Below are 17,169 nucleotides of genomic sequence, written 5' to 3' on the forward strand. Positions count from 1 at the left end.
TTGGGTTTCCCACAATGTGTACCGACAACACTGTCTCCAGTAATAAATGGAAAATCCACCCCCAATACCGCGGAAGAAAGCAACAAACTGCACAGGCTCTCCAAAGCTAAGAAGCATCCCTAAAGCGATTTTACGTCCTCCTTGAGTCCTCTCACTTCCCAAGATTTTAGCTGGCTAATCGCCAACGTGCTACCTTCCATGCACCAGGTCACCACCCCCGTCCCCATGTGTTCTCCAAAACGCCCCTTCCCACCCTGGCCACCACGGCCGGCCCGTAATGCAAGGAGGACGCCACAGCTCGGGACCGCGCCAGCCCTCGGTGTTGGGAACCGACGGTGAAGGAAGGGGCGACGTCGTCGTTCGAAGCGCCCCTTCGGGAGAATCCAGAGGTGGCCGGGGCTCGCGTGAACACCCCCCGCGCGGGAAGGCGCGCCGGGAGGCCACAGCGCTGGAGGCGGGGGCGGGGGACTCGGAGACTTGCCCCCGCCGCAGGGGCGGGGGTGCGGCGAGCGGAGCCCCCTTCCCCCCCCCCCCACCCGCGGCCAGGGCGCAGGCGCAGGCGTACGGGGTGCGGCCGCTGCGGGGAGGGCGGCGGCGACGGGCGCGGGAAGATGGCGGCAGCGGCGGCAGCGGCGGCGGCCGAGCAGGTCTGGGAGCCATGCTGCAGCCGGGGGCAGGAGGGGTCGGGGAGGCCGGGCCGGCCGGTGGAGACCGCCGTGGGGCGGGTTGGCGGAGGCCGGGACGCGAGGACGTGCGGGCGCCGCCTCGGGCCGGGCTCCGGGGGGCGGAGCGGGCGGGAGGAGCTGTCCGCAGCCGGGGATGCTGGCGAGGGCCGGGCGGCACGGCGGACGGGGGCTCCGGGTCGCTGAGGGGAAGCAGGCGGCGGCCCAAGGCCTGGCCGGCTGCCCCTCGGCGGGGCTGAGGAGGGGTCGCCGCCTGAGGGGCGGGGAGGCGGCCGTGGCCGGGAGCCTGCGCCAGGACGTGCCGGGGACGTGCCGGGGACTTGCCGGCTTCGGTGGCCAGCGGAGATGCCGGTAAAAATAGCCCGAGCCGCGGAGCCGGGAGGCTGCCCTGACACCCGCCGACACCCGTCAGCTGTTGCGGGATGTCAGCTTGCGGCCACTGCTTGTGCCTGCCATCCCTCATACGCAGGCATCGGGTTTCTCCCCGCCGCTTTGGTTTTGGAGATTCGGTCATCAGTTTAAAACTGCCTCCATCCAGTTGGTTTAAAATTATTTTTTTAATGCTTTATCAAGTATTTCCTGATCTGAATTGTAAACGTGTACCTCCGAGTAGTTTAAAAGACTATTTTCCCCCAAAAGCAAGCTAAACATATACATACACATACGTGCATGCATGTTACATACACATACCTAGAGTTGCCAGAGTATTTTGTTGTAATAAAAATAATTTTCATAGTCACTTTTTTCCTTAACTGTTATTTCCCTTTATGAAACTATGACATGAGAGTTTCCTTTGAAAAAGTCTCATTCTACAGCATTGCTGAAAAAATAAATTCTGTTCTCAGAAAACTTAACTGCTTTGTGTGTCACTGGGACAGTCATTCTAAAGGACACAAAAAATAGAAGAGATGAAATCCACCTTTAAGGAGCTTAAAGTCAGACTTCCAGATAAATACAGCGAAATCAGCTAAGAGGGCAAGCTACAGATCATAACAGTAAATTAAAACCTAAAGGAATAAATAAAAGTAAAAGGAGGCAAAGCTTCTTGGGGTTGTTGAGATTAAAATTGTTCCTTGGCTTCCCTGATTTCCCTCCTGACTTCTCAGCTCTTGTTTTAGATGGTTCTTTTTTTATCTGCATCCCCTGTTGATGCTCTGGGGGTTCCACCAAGGTTCTATTCTTGCTTTTCACATAAACTGGGCAGTCTGGTTCATTCTTTAGTTTCCACTTCGGAGTTAAGCATTTAGGTCTCCAGCCTGAACTAAATTTTCCACAGACACCCCAAACAAAAAATGTAGAGAACTGGATTGCGTTGTATTTACCATTAAAAGGGCTACAACCATCTGTCCTTGGTTAACCCAGCTAGAAACTTGAGAGCTGGACCCATCTAAGGGAGCTCAAAAGGGACCCACACTTGGTTTGATGTTCTGCTGTTCCACGTGTAATATTTGAACAAAGAGCCCCACATTTTCTTTTTCCTGCAGACTCCACACATTAATATAGCAGGTCTCTACCTGAGAGTCATCTTAGATCCCCTCTGGGTCACAGTCACAGCCAATCCATCACCAGGTTCTGTAGTTCTTCCTCTTAATGCCTCTCCCCATCTTCTCTTCGTCTAAAGCTCAGTCAAGCCCTCCTTTGGACTAATATCAACACTTACCTGACAGCTGATATCTTCATCTCTAAACTCTTCTGTTCCAGTTCATCTCTTTTTAGTACATGACTTTGATTTTGCTGTAATGCAAATCTGATTGTATCGCTAACCCATTTTAAAATTTTAGTAGTTCTCCATCACCTTCAGGACAAAGTCCATTGTTCTTGACACAGTACTTATGTCCATTCATTTGCTGGCCCCAAACCATATCTCAGACCTTATTTTTTTGTACCATTTCTATACTCATCCTCTTCCCATCCACAGAAACTACCAAAATTAGTTCACACTGAGATAACTTGTATTCAGAGTTTCCATGCTCTTCTCTCTGCCTGGAATGCCTTTTCTGTGCTTTTGCCTGGCTAATTCCTATGTATCCTCTCAAGAGTCAGATGAAATCTCAGCCTTTCTTAAAAACCTTTCTTAAAAACCCTGCTGCTTCTGCTTGCTAAGTCGAGCTGCAGTCCTCTTTGGTACCCTTTCAGCCTTCTCTGCATTTGCCACCACTGTTGAACTGCCGTTGCTAGTGACCTGGCCTGTCTTGGTGATCTGGGCATTTGGCATATAGTAACTCTTCAATAAATCATAAATGTATCAAATTGAATATAATAATTTACATGAATTGGCAGAAAAGAGTAAAGAATGCACCCCAGGAGGGATCAATTTTGTCTTGTCTCTCTTTGATGTAGACCTTTTATTCAAGCTCCGCCTTTTAAATTGCCCATACCGTGTCTGTGAGAATTAGAGGAAAGCATATCTCCCTTAAGGTATTCTACACCTTCTTGCAAAAAGTATCAAAGTGCACACTCCACTCTAAGATGTCAGCAGTATGAGTGTACCCTCACGCAGACACACAACCTACACAACACTCAACAACCTGTTTTGTGAAAAAAATCTGGTGAGTAGACTGAATTATCTTCTATAGAGCCTTCCTTACTGCTTTGTGGAATTACAAAAATTGTATCTGCTGCATTACTCACAATGATTAGTCCTGTCTTTTTCATTTTCCATAAGCCCCTAACCAGTCTACCTCTGCCACCACGGTAAGATTCCAGTAGCCTTCTCCACTCTTCCTTGGCAGATGACCTTGCCTTTCACATCCCAAAGAAAAAGAAGAATTGTTTTCTCTCCTGGGTGTGAACTGTGTCATTGAAGTGGGAAGCCTATCCCGAAAGCCTAGTCTTTCCGCAGGTACTCTGTATCACTTTCTTTCCTGCCTCCTAGAGGGTCTCGTTTCCTACATTATCCTGCCCTATGTGAGATCTTCTGTCTTTGCCCTTCTTGGCATCGTTCCCTCCGCCATCAAACATACAAGTCTTCCCCCAAATTGGCAGGGGATGGGGGGAGGTGGTTACTAACAGCAACCACAAAAGCACAGTTTTCCTCTGATAGTACATAATTCTTTAGCTATAGTCTTCTCTTTTTTCCTCTCTTCTCTTTCTAGACTGGAAAGTAGATGCATACATGTGATACCTTTTTAGACTGTGCCCAGCTTACTAGTTTGCTTCCCAGAGTTCATCTTTGAAGGTTGAAGCACTTCTTGACAAAGCAGGTTCAGCAATACTACATATCCTTGGTTTTCCTACCATTCATTGTATTTCTCATTTTCCACCGTAGCTGCACATTTAAATTTTCCCAAGACTGTGTCCTTGTGCCATCATTCTCTTTCATGTGTGCTGGTTTTCATAGTACACTGATGCACTCTCACGAATTTAATTTACATCGGGGCAAAGCTCTCAGATATGTATCTCTACAGATCTAATACCCCATTCTGTCCTTCCTTGCCTTTGAGCCATGTGGTTATTTCTCATTTAGTTTAGGTGCAGTATGTGCAGAATCTTCTGCCTCCTCCATTCCCCATATTTAGCTAGTCACCATTCAGTAAACATGAGATTCTTTGAAGCTGGCTGCCAGTTCAGTCAGCTCCTCTCACGAAGTACGTTTTTAATCTTTCCTTTTTCATCCCACGTTGGTTTAGGCCCTCATTACCTCATTACTTCAAACCTCCATTATGACAACGTCCCCAACAGCCTGCTCACTGATTGTCCTGTTTCCTCTCTCTCCTACAAACACCCACACATTTAGCATCTTGAAATGTGTGTTATTCGTGTCCAGGAACCTCCAGGGACTCCCAGTTAAACAGACAGAAGGACTAGAATTTGTACCCAGCAGTCTAAGAATTTTCTCAACCTGCTCTAATTTGCCACTGTATTCTCCCTGTGTTGCCCGCTCTGACCCACCTACTTCCGGTTTCCTTGACAACAAATGCGAAACCATCCTGTCTCTCCTCTGGTTGGATGGCATGAATTGGCCATACTATTGATTCTGGCATCTGAACATACAGATTACTTTATTGCATTGCTAACTATTTTATACCCACATCACATTTGTGATACCTAGAGAATAAGGGTCCTGTCCTATATTTCTTCAGTATTGCTATTTGTGGTATTAGTGTTTAAGCATAAAATATTTCATAAATGCCTATTCAATAAATAAGTTTTCTCAGAGCTCTAACATATATGTAAGTTGGGCGTATCCATTTCTATCCATTTTGTGTTCATGACATATTACCAAAAATACCATTCAACCATAGTCTGTTAGAGGTTCTCAAACTTTCTGGTCTTGGGTTATTTTTATGCCCTTAAAAGTTACTGAGGATCCCAAAGAACTTTAATTTATGTGAGTTATAGTCATTGATATTTACCATATTAAAAATTAAACCAGAGAAAATTTGAAACACAGGAATACACAAGCACACATTCCATTAGCTGTTAGAGCATTGATGTCACATACAGTCATTTAGCCTCTGCAAAACTCCATTGAACATTCATGAGAGAAGAAGAGTAAAAAAGGTAAATGACATTTTGGTATTATTTCGAACACAGTTTTTACTCTCCAGGCTTCTGTAAGAGTTCAGGGGGCTTCTCCTGGTCTCCCTTGCCCATACTTTGAAAACGGCTGATAGAGGATAATGTTAGCTTTAGCCAATTGGGGTGATAAATAGCGAAGTGTGTCAGCCTTTCCAAATTTTTTTCTTACAAATGAAATATATATATATATTTTATATATATATATAAAATCTAATGAAACAAATCACTATAAATTATTAATTTAAAAATTATTTTTTATTAATTAATAAAATATATAAAATATATAATTAAATATATAAAATATAATTAATTTAATATAATTAAATTAATTATAATTTTATAATTAAAAATAATTATTAATTTAAAAAAGATGAACCATGTGGAATGTGTATGTGAATTCTTCCCCCAGATGAGCTAGCTGAACACTTCAGGTACACTGGAAATGTTCAAAGCAGTGGGTAGAAATGTGTTATGAAGTGTCACACTGAAGCTTCTCCACTACCCCTCGAAGCATAACAACATCCTGACTTGGAGCCTACAGCTCAACATGACTTCAAGTTTATCCATGGAAAATATGTGATTCAGCAGTTCAGCAGTTTGGCTTTCTTTCATTAGGAACTTACACTTCGTAAATAAATGCATTGAAAAGAGTGGGTATGGCTGTTCCATTGTGTTGTATTTTGTTTTTAGCAAAGTTCCAACGGTCCTGTAAAGAAGTCCATGCGGGAGAAGGCTGTCGAGAGAAGGAATGTCAATAAGGAGCATAATAGTAATTTCAAGGCTGGATATATTCCAATAGATGAAGATCGCCTCCATAAAACGGGACTGAGGGGGAGAAAGGGCAATTTAGCCATCTGTGTCATTATCCTGTTGTTTATCCTGGCTGTCATCAATTTAATTGTAAGTATGTGGTACAGAATTTTCTTTTTTTAATTACCATGGGGAATTTTTTAGTGAAATCGTGGACTTTGTTTCTAAACTCTTTTTTTTTTTTTTAATATTTTATTTATTTAACAGAGAGAAATCACAACTAGGCAGAGAGGCAGGCAGAGAGAGAGGAGGAAGCAGGCTCCCCGCGGAGCAGAGAGCCCGACGTGGGGCTCGATCCCAGGACCCTGAGATCATGACCTGTGCCCGAAGGCAGTGGCTTAATCCACTGAGCCACCCAGGCGCCCCGTGGACTTTGTTTCTATAATTTCTTTCAAAACCCTCTTACCTTCTGCTTTTCAATACATGTTTTCTCTCTTTAAGTTTTTCTTAGATGCACAGTTACCCTTCACAGTGTGTGCAAAGAGCCCCTGACTTGCTTAATCTCCAAATATTGTCTAACAGAATCCTGTCTTCCTAATTTCACAAGCCACAGTGCCTTTTATCAGATGTTTTTGAAACAGGAGATTCCATCTTTTACACACATAGAAAAGACCCACTGGCCTTTTTTAAAAATTTATTATTAAAGTGTAGCTAACATACATTGTTATTCTTAGTTTCAGGTGTACAGCATAAGGGATTGGACAGTTCTATACAGTACTCAGGGCTCACTGTAAGTGTAGTCACCACCTGTCACCAAATAGTGTTATTACAGTGTTATTGACTGTATTCCCTATGCTGTGCTTTGCATCTTTGTGACTTAAAAAATAAGTCTGTACCTCTTCTTACTGAGTTGCCATAAATATGTTATTTATTTTTTAAAACGTAGCATGCTAGTATTGCCACATGTTCATTTTATTTAGAAGAAAATGTGGGGCGCCTGGGTGGCTCAGTGGGTTAAAGCCTTTGCCTTCCGCTCAGGTCATGATCTCAGGGTCCTGGGATCGAGCCCAGCATCGGGCTCTCTGCTCAGCAGGGAGCCTGCTTCCTCTTCTCTCTGCCTGCCTCTCTGCCTACTTGTGACCTCTCTCTATGTGTGAAATAAATTAAAAAATCTTTAAAAAAAATGTGCATGGAACATTCCCTTTAAAAGACTTAGCTTTTGGAAGGGTAAAGTCAGCTGGGTAGGAGACACTTGACTGCCTTTACCTCTCTTAAAAAAATATGATCCTTTCTGTTCTCATTCAGCTTTTCCTAAATTTAGTATTACTCCTCAACCAGATTTTAAAATCGTAAACCCTTGTTTGACAGCAGAGAGTTATCTTTTGTAGTGTTGTCTCTATTATAGACTGGAAGGGTCTGGTAGGCCAGTTTACTCTAAGGTGCCGAAGACCTAGCATGTTGCCTTTTCCAAAGATACTTGCTTTTCTAAAGAAGACTTAATCCAAGGTTGTAACTACCTGAGGGTTAAACTTGAACCCCTCTGGCATGTGTGTAGATGACATATGCCGAGGGTGGTTATTGGTCTACCTGTGACAGATGAACATGGGCCACAGTGGGTCTAAAGCAATTCCATTTATTTTTATTTTTGGCTCCTAATACTTTTAAGCCAGTCCTTTATAGTTTATGTACATCCCAAACCTTTGTGTCTCATTCTTCCCATACATTGGAAAGAGCTGGTACTGTAAATAGCTTTTCTAGGAGCACGTGTTCTGAATTTATTCTATTTTATACATTTTTGTTGTTGTTGGAAACTTCTGGTTAAGATGGAAGAATGAAGACATTTTTATCCCCTTCCTCTTTAAAAAGCCCATCCCAAGGCAACAATGTCAAGAAACAGAAATACCTTGAAAGAATGTGGGAGGCAACCGAAATCCTAAACCATAATGTATGAAGACAAAAAAGCAGGAGGAGAAATGGCAGTTCACTTACCAGAGAAGGGAACCTGTTCCTTTGTGTTGGTGACAGTGCCTTGCACAATCATCAGGCATTGGAAATACAAGTACCGTGAAAAGCAGGAGTGAGGCAGGAATGGGAAACAGCTTTTCGAGAACCCTGTAGAAGCAGTCAGAGATCCCTAGCCTTCCTCTCCCTTCCAGCCAGCAGTTAGGCAACCTTGCCTTGTAACCCCACACAACATGTCATGGAAGGGAGAGGATTCTTCCTGCCTGAGGAAACTGCGCAGAGGAGGGGAGGGATGCTGGAAGCAGGCAGGTCTGAATCCTGAGTGCTGAGACTCTTTCCCAGCTCTCTAGCTCTCTAGCTCTCTTCTCAGTCTCTTTCTCCAGCTCCCTGGTCAGGCTTATGTGCCCCAGGCAGGAGATGAAGTAGCCTGCTCTGGGGAAATTGAAGCATCTGGGGAAAAAACCTGTAGATACTGACACCTGGCCGGTCCTAGTGGAAAAGCCACCTCATCTCCTGCTGTGAAGCCTGTCTGTCACAAGCCCCACCCCACACAGAGAACTTTCTGTGCACTTTTTAAAACCTCACTCTTCAATATGAACACTGAGCCACTAGGGACCAATGGATCTCTTGGAAAACTCCCAGAATTGAAAAATGATGGAGACCAAAAACACACAAACCATAGGGAAAATAGGAATTCAAGGAAATAGAGAAAATACAATGAATGACAGAAAACTTAAAAAACTAAAACCAATATCTTCAAAGAAAAGAGAGGATATTACATCCATGAAACAAGGGTAACATGCCATTAAGAAGGAGCTATTAAAGAATAAGGAAGAACTTGCAGAAATACAAAGGGATGGATGGATGGAAAGACAGAGCGATTGGAAGATAAAAGGATTCCTTCTAGAAAGCTCAATAAAATTAAAGAATCCAGGAAGTGTAACATTCTGTTAATAGGAGTTTCAGAAAAAGATAAAAAGAATACTGGGGAGAAAGTTATCAAACATATAAATCAAGAAAATTTCCTAGAACAGATTGAAAACTAGCATTCTAGGTCCAATGTCATGCATAAAAAAGACTCACACCAAGGCCATGACTGAAATTTAAGAAAACCAGGGATAAAGAGAAGATCCTAAAATCTTCCAGAGGAGAAATAAAGCAGGTTATGTATGAAGAACACAAAATCAGAGATGTCACACCTCTCAAATGTAGCCCTGCAAACCAGACAGCAAGACAGCAGGGGCCTTCAAAACTCAGAGGGAAAATAGCCCCAACCCTAGAATGTCTGTCAAGCTAGACTAGTATTCAAATGTGAGGGCTCTCAGAGACGTTTTTTAACCGTACACACTCTTAAAATTGCCTTCACATACATTCTTTCTTTTTTTTTTTTTAAGATTTTTATTTATTCATTTGAGAGACAGAGCATGAGAAGGGAGAAGGTCAGAGGGAGAAGCAGACTCCCCGCGGAGCTGGGTACCCAACGCAGGACTCCAGGATCGTGACCTGAGCCAAAGGCAGTGGCTCAACACATTGAGCCACCTAGATGCCCACATACATTCTTTCTAAGGAGGCCATTGGAGGAGGCTGCCAGAAGGCACTAACCCAGAAAACTGAAGGCAGGGATGTGGGAAACTGGGTATCCAGCACGGGAGAGAGAGGGAAGTTCCAGCATGAAAGTGAAGGAAAGGTTTTCAGTGACAGCTGTGTCATCACAGACCCAAGGGGAACAGTCTGGATTGGAGCAAGCTCGGAGTTCCAGCAAGCTTTCCTGAGAGAGAAAAATAGAACACTTAGAATAAATTATCCGAGAGGTTTGGACTTTGAGAACCTTTTACTGAGAATTTTTAAGAGACAAAAATTGTCTCTTTTATAGAGACATTGGAGGTTTTGAAAAGATTCAGTCGAGTTTTCAAAGAAACGAAGCAAATGTGGTCCTGTGCCGAAGAAAGACAAGTATGAAACTCCAGGAGACGCAGAGTACAAAAAAGGAACTGCTCTCTTAGAGTATGTGGCTTAGCAATGAACAGTACTTACACTGTTGCAGTACTAAAAATACCAGACCTGGGTCTAGCTAGCACTCGAGACGGGAGCCAGGGGAGAAGAAATATAAATGAGATAAGTTCTCATCTGCTAAAGTAAGAAATTAATAGGTAAAGCCTTAGATTGATGAGTGAAGAAATAATATACTCACATCACTTAAAAATCTGGAAAAATTCTAGATGAAATACCCAAAACTTTGAAAGTGGCTGTCACCAGGGGCGCCTGGGTGGCTCAGTGGGTTAAGCCTCTGCCTTCAGCTCAGGTCATGATCTCAGGGTCTCTGGGATCGAGCCCCGTATCGGGCTCTCTGCTTGGCAGGGAGCCTGCTTCCTCCCCTCTCTGGCTGCTGCTCTGCCTACTTGTAATCTCTCTCTCTCTCTCTCTATCTGTAAAAAAGAAAAAATAAAAAATAAAAAAAAAATAAAAAAAAAAAAGAAAGTGGCTGTCACCAGACAAGATGTGGAGGAAGCAGAAGAAATGAGAAACTGCTCTTCTAGCCCTTTGACTTTCAGCGATTTGCCTGGAATACCTTGATCAAAATGAAATGGGTTTAATTTTCAAACGGAAAACCAGGTGACGTGTTCGTATCACTGGTGAGACATCTTAGGGAGTTTAATCCTTTGGCAGTGGTCTTTTCTGTTTGTTTTCTAATTATGTTAAATGTGTGCTACCAATTAACAGGGGCTTGTTTTCTCTTGTAGATAACACTTGTTATCTGGGCTGTGATTCGCATAGGGCCAAACGGCTGTGACAGCATGGAGTTTCATGAAAGCGGTCTGCTCCGGTTTAAGCAAGTATCTGACATGGGAGTTATACATCCTCTTTATAAGAGCACAGTAGGAGGAAGGCGAAATGAAAACTTGGTTATCACTGGCAACAACCAGCCTGTAAGTTCCCACATCAGTCGAGGGACATTAGAGGAAAATTCTTTGTAAAAACCTAGAGTGGATTATTGGAAATGGATATTTTCCTCGAGAGAATATTCATAAGCATATTTAATAATATTGTTGGTCTTGTAATCTGTAAATATTACATACTTTCTTAATATCTTAATATGGTAGCATTTTCTGTAATAGATTAATTACTCTAAGAATAGTGTGTTCTTTCTCCTCCACGCAAGGTAACCTGCAAACAGAGCACCTTCCCAGGTTGGAATTCCCTGTACTTCTGGGAGTCTAGAAGGGAATATGACAATCGAGTCAGTGGCAGCCCATGCAAGTGGCTGCTGTAACACAGGTTTTCAGTGGAACAGAACCTCAAGGAGGTGTTCTTACCACCGCCTGCCCACCTTAGGTCTAGGTCTATCTGTCTGCCCTGTGATCCATGGATTTGTGCAGAGCAGTACAACCAAACAAGCATATAAATCCTCATTTTAAGGAACTCTTTTCCCAAGTGGATAGAGAGATGCCATTAAAATTATTGGAAATTAATCTATTGTAAAGTGTTTTTAATAATGTTCTTGATGAATTTTGGATGCAGCCTTCTTTGAAAACATATTCATGATAAAGTGTTTCTCTGTAGATTGTTTTCCAGCAAGGGACAACAAAGCTCAGTGTAGAAAAGAACAAAACTTCTATTACCAGTGACATTGGTATGCAGTTTTTTGACCCGAGGACTCAGAATATCTTATTCAGCACAGACTATGAAACCCATGAGTTTCATTTGCCAAGTGGAGTGAAAAGTTTGAATGTTCAAAAAGCATCTACTGAAAGGGTATGATTTCTTTTGTTTGCTTTATTAATGGAAGAGAATTACTGTCTAAAGTTACAAAGCGGGAGGGGAGTTTTGCTGTTTTATAGTGATGTGAAAGAATAAGTTCTGGAACAGTGGGAAGGACTGATTAGTTCTAGATTCGTCATCTGATCATTATCAAGTCACGTCTCTTTATCTCAACCCGGATAAAACGTGACTGAAAATTCTTGCCTTTCATATTCCATGGGTGAAACTCCTGTTCCTCTGTCTCTGATAATAATTCTCACTTTAATTTAGAAATACTTTTTATTACCTTTTTTTTTTGTAATTTTCAGATTACCAGCAATGCTACTAGTGACTTAAATATAAAAGTTGACGGGCGTGCTATTGTTCGTGGAAATGAAGGTGTATTCATTATGGGCAAAACCATTGAATTTCACATGGGCGGTAATATGGAATTAAAGGCAGTGAGTATTAAGAGTTTTAGAGAATTAGTAGATTCTTGGGCATATAAATCTATATGTGGAACAGTATACAATTATTTAAAATGGTATTGTAATTGTATATTTTTTGACATGGGGAGATGTTCAAAATGGACTCTGAAGTGAAAGACAGTTACAGTTTGTGAAATGTCTCATTTTTATTTTTCAAAACATATGGACATTCATAAAAACCTAGAAGGGTATGCCAGAATGTCAACAGTGGTTGACTATGGGTAGCAGGATAACAGATGACTTTAATTTTATTTTTCATTCTGCTTGCCTCTTGTTTTCTAAAAAAATTTTTTACAACATGTTACCTGTATTATTTTAAAAGGTAAAAATAAATAAACTTCCAAAATTCTGGAAGAATTCTCAAAGTAAGAATTACCAAAGTAAGTATCCATTCCCTGAAGTTGTGTTTTGCCTTTTTTTTATATGTATAATTTCTTTTTTTTTTTTTTTTTTTTTTTTTTGCAAACAGCAAGAGGATCTTTATTGTAACGCGGGCGGTCAGCAGCTCCTGCCAGCTGAGCACACCAGGCTGGGGTGGTGCAGGGTTTTTATAGACAGGTACAAACAAGTTTTGGGTGGGGCAGAGCTGATTGGCTGACAGTTTGAACATTTGAAAAAAGCATACTTGGCGTTAGCGGATTGGCTTTGGAGGACCCGCACGCGCGAAGACGAAGGCGGGAAGCGGGGGTAGAGTGGGGGAGCGGGAAGCGGACTTACAGAAGCAGATGCTTAGTTACAGGAACCTGATTGGTCTATTTAAATTAAGCATAGTCAGGCGTTGGGTTCAAGACAAAGACATAGCTGTTTGTTCTGGCGTGGCGGCCTTGTTTCAGCACTCTGGAAAAAGCCCTCAGCAAGGAGGAAGGGGGTCTTTCATTCCCCCCTTTTTCTTTATCATGGATAGAATCTTATATCCATTTGTCCTGTACTTATATTATATCAGTTTGGGGATGTTGGTGGCTTATGGGGATCATCGTGTTGACCTATGTCCCAAGATCCCATAGCCAGTTTACAGAGATCCGGATACAGGGTAGGCCACCATGTATTAGGGGCGTGTTGGGCCGTACTGGACCAGATAGCTTCCCCCGTTTGAGAGAGAACCTGCCAGGTTAATTGCTTGGGGAGATGTGGGCTGGTGCCATTTATAGGGGAAAGGAAAGAGAATAAGCAAAAGAGTAAGATCAACGGCGAATGAGTCTTATCTTTAGTGGGTTTGGGGAGCATTGGATGGTCCATTCCGAGTTCTGAGGGTGTCCTGTTTGTTCTTCCGGGTGTGCCGCTTTCACATGGGAGGCGTGGATCCAGGCTGCAATCCCGTCAACTTTTAGCGCCGTGGGCGTTGTCAGGAGTACCGTGTGGGGTCCTTTCCAACGGGGTTCAAGGTTTGTGGCTCGATGTCTGCGGACCCAAACGATGTCTCCGATTTTGTAGGGATGAGGCCGCAATGAGGTGTTAAGTTTTTCCTCGTAGGCGGCAGCCAGGGGTTTCCAGACCTCTTGTTGCACCAGCTGCAAGGCTTGCAGATGGGCCTCCCGGTGGGAGTCGGTTGGATCCTTGGGCAGGAGTCCGATGATCTCGGTGGGACCTCCAAATGAAAGACCCGCGGATCCCCGTACCCAAGAATTCAACACTGCCACAGGATGCAAACAGCAAGAGGATCTTTATTGTAACGCGGGCGCCTGCGGGTGGTCAGCAGCTCCTGCCAGCTGAGCACCTCTTTTTTTTTTTTTTATAAACATATAATGTATTATTAGCTCCAGGGGTACAGGTCTGTGAATCACCGGGTTTACATGCTTCACAGCACTCACCATAGCACATATCTTCCCCAATGTCCATAACCCATGTTGGGTTTTTTTTTTTTAATTAAAGATTTTTCATGCCCTTTCCCATGTTTTATATCCAGCGATGTGAAAATCAATTAGTAAATGTACAAAATATATTTTATTTACCCATCTATTATTAACTGCAAAGGAAAAAGATTTTGCCTTTAGTATAGCTATTGAAAAGTGAAGGGTTTTTTTGTTTTTGTTTTTTTTAAGATTTTATCTATTTATTTGACAGACAGAGATCACAAGTAGTCAGAGAGGCAGGCAGAGAGAGAGGAGGAAGCAGGCTCCCCACTGAGCAGAGAGCCCGATGTGGGGCTTGATCCCAGGACCCTGGGATCATGACCTGAGCCGAAGGCAGAGGCTTTAACCCACTGAGCCACCCAGGAGCCCCGAAAAGTGAAGTTTTGTCCTTCACAGATTATATCTGAACTTCAGTAGGTAACATATATAAGGGAGCCAGAAATCCAAAAACTGTTTACCTGCTTAGTTTTGATCAAAGCATATTTATTCAAAATGTCCTTGGCCACCAGCTATGTGCTACTTAACTAAAGCTAATTAAATTATTTTACCAAGCATCATATATGACAGAAATAAAATTAAACCTAAGGACTTATAAAATAATTATTTTATAAAATATTTATAATTATAAAATAATTATATTATTTAAATTTAACTTAAAAAAATAAGCTTTAAAAAATTGAGTTTTCCATTTTCATAAATAGTGTTCTCCTCTAAAACACATATTACAATTTCTAAATAACAAAAACAAAAATGTGTTTCTTGCCAGAAACTCAATAGCAATACTGAGTATGTTTTGCCTGTATTGTAGTAAGAAGCCATTCCTCTAAGAGAATAGTGTTGAGGAACCATCACTGTGGGGCTATTATTCTCAGCACTGGAAAGTCAAAGAAGCAAGAGGTGTGATAGCTGGCATATAGCCATTAGCAAGTTACCTAAATCTTTTTTTTTTTTCCTACCTGAAAATTCTGTCTGTTGTTGATATGGGAAATATTAAGATACTTTGAAATACATATAGCTATATACTAGTTTCTCCACAATTAAAGAAAAACAAGCCACCAGTACTGAAAAGATAATTAGCTTTATAATCCAGTTAATATCAGTGGTTAGTTTTTCAATGTATAGCTAATTATAAGAAAAATTTTTTTAAAAGTAAGAATTTTATCAATTAAACTGCATTTAAAGAAATAACTGCTCTAGCAATTTAAAGAAAGTAAAATTAAATGACCACAAGATGGCAACATTGAAACAAAATTTCAAAATTCATCACAAGGACTCTGGTTATACCATATGCATACTAACACTACATAGTCAGTTAGTTATTAACATTTCTTCAAACCCAACTTCGTCTCATTGCTTTAAATGCCTTCTATAACCCAATGACTCTCCAATTTGGAACTCCTGCTTTAATCTCTTCTCTGGACTAAGACTCACATACTCAGCTGAGTTCTTCTCCACTCCAGTGCGTAATAGGCATCTCTAATTCAACAAGTCTAAAATCTTCATACCCTCTCTCTCTCCCCAAACATGCCTTTCTTTTAGTGTTCCCATCTTGGTAAATGGTGCGCATCAGTCCATCAGTAAAGCCTTAAAAAAGAGTCTGACTGCTTCTCATTGCTTCCACCACCACCACCAATGGTATAAACCACCGCATCCCGCCGCACTGTTGGAATGGCCTCCAAAATGATCCGGCTTCTCTCTCATTCACCCCTGTAGTCAGTTCTCTGTGCAGCAGCCAGAGTGATCCCGTCTCAGAGATCACATCACTTCCACATTCAGACCTCTCCAAATGGCTTCTCATCTAACTGGGGATAAAACTCAAAAGTCCATTCTGTTCCCCAACATGTCCGGCCCCGAGTTATTTCTTTGACTCATGTCCTACTAGTCGACTCCCTTGTGCTCTCTGCTTTAGTCACACTGGCTTCCACCTGTTCCGCGAACACCTAGCACATCTTCACACTGGGGCCTTGGCACGTATTGGGTCCTCTGCCTGAAGGGCCCTTCCCTGGTTGCCCACATGGCTTACTCATATCATCTGGTTTCTGCCACACTGTGACCACATCAGAGAGGCCTTCCTTGACCAGCCTGTGTAAATAGAGCCCCTGCCTGGTCACTGTCTCTCTGCTTACCTTTTTTTCCCAGTGATGTTATATTTATTTTACCTGTTCACCTGTTTATTTTCTGCCCCTCCCCATTAAAACGTCAGCTGTATGAGAGCTTGGACTTAGCTCTCTGTTAATTGCTGGATCCTCAGCACCTAGAATAGTATGTAATACATAGTAGACACTTAATAATTATTTGTTGATTGAATGAAAAGAAAAAGAAAGAAGAAGGAAAGGAGAGAGGCTTAGGAGTTCCCAAAAATAAAGGGGCTACAATACAAGAATGTTCCTGAAACAGTACGCATGGAGAAGAGAACCTCAAGGCAGTTTTCTTTGAGTGCCCGGTCTTCAAAATTATCTGGTTTGAGTCTTGATTTGTGGTGTGCAAAAACATTAGAAATTAAATTTTCTATAGGAGAAAAACAGTGTTTTTCTTCTCATCATCAGAAACATACCAGTCAGTAACTTTGTAAAAACTCTCTTAAGAAGTAACAAGTGAAAATGACCTGTATCAGTCTTACGCACTTAGGAATTTTGATATAATTTTAATAGAGGGTGTTATAACTGTATTGATACACACTGTGAACTAAAGAGGTCACTAGTTGAATCTTGACATTGGTTTTGTTTTCCCTATTGTTGTTTTGGTCATGACTTTACTGGTTTTTTTTTAACCACTTATTTTCCTGGTTACTATTCTAAGTTTTATTAATTTTGTTCTATCTCCATTTGTGGAGGTAAATAAATCATGTTATTATTCTCCTGATAGGAAAACAGCATCATCCTAAACGGAACTGTGATGGTTAGCACAAGTCGCCTACCTAGTTCCTCCAGTGGAGACCAGTTTGGGACGGGCGACTGGGTGCGCTACAAGCTATGTATGTGTGCGGACGGGACGCTCTTCAAAGTGCAAGTGACGGGCCAGAACATGGGCTGCCAGATCTCAGACAATCCCTGCGGAAACACTCACTAGAAGAACCCGAGAGGTCACCCGCATGTTCATATCGTGATATTTTTTAAGAGTGTGCATGCAAGTCATGTTTTTAGAGAGTTTGCGGTAACTCTCACCTACAGAGCACTA

The 17,169-nt window shown here is 42.2% G+C and overlaps 1 protein-coding gene across 1 annotated transcript; it reads left to right on the forward strand.

Moving 5' to 3' along the window:
- The first annotated feature begins 572 nt into the window (after window positions 1–572).
- Window positions 573–17,065, forward strand: SGCB (sarcoglycan beta). The gene is made up of 6 exons (XM_045992954.1): window positions 573–647; window positions 5,895–6,104; window positions 10,658–10,843; window positions 11,478–11,669; window positions 11,984–12,115; window positions 16,858–17,065. The coding sequence occupies exons 1-6, from the start codon at window positions 612–614 to the stop codon at window positions 17,059–17,061; spliced, it is 960 nt and encodes a 319-aa protein (XP_045848910.1). The 5' UTR covers window positions 573–611; the 3' UTR covers window positions 17,062–17,065.
- The last annotated feature ends 104 nt before the right edge of the window (window positions 17,066–17,169 follow it).

The sequence above is a fragment of the Meles meles genome, chromosome 2 (assembly GCF_922984935.1).
Source record: "Meles meles chromosome 2, mMelMel3.1 paternal haplotype, whole genome shotgun sequence".
Lineage (NCBI taxonomy): Eukaryota > Metazoa > Chordata > Mammalia > Carnivora > Mustelidae > Meles > Meles meles.

Bases quoted from the DNA above. Each gene is read 5' to 3' on its own strand.
- SGCB (XM_045992954.1), top strand. From the start codon at position 612: ATGGCGGCAGCGGCGGCAGCGGCGGCGGCCGAGCAG. The intron at 648-5,894 runs GTCTGGGAGCCA...TTTTGTTTTTAG, and splicing joins CAGCGGCGGCGGCCGAGCAG to CAAAGTTCCAACGGTCCTGT. The intron at 12,116-16,857 runs GTGAGTATTAAG...TTCTCCTGATAG, and splicing joins GTAATATGGAATTAAAGGCA to GAAAACAGCATCATCCTAAA.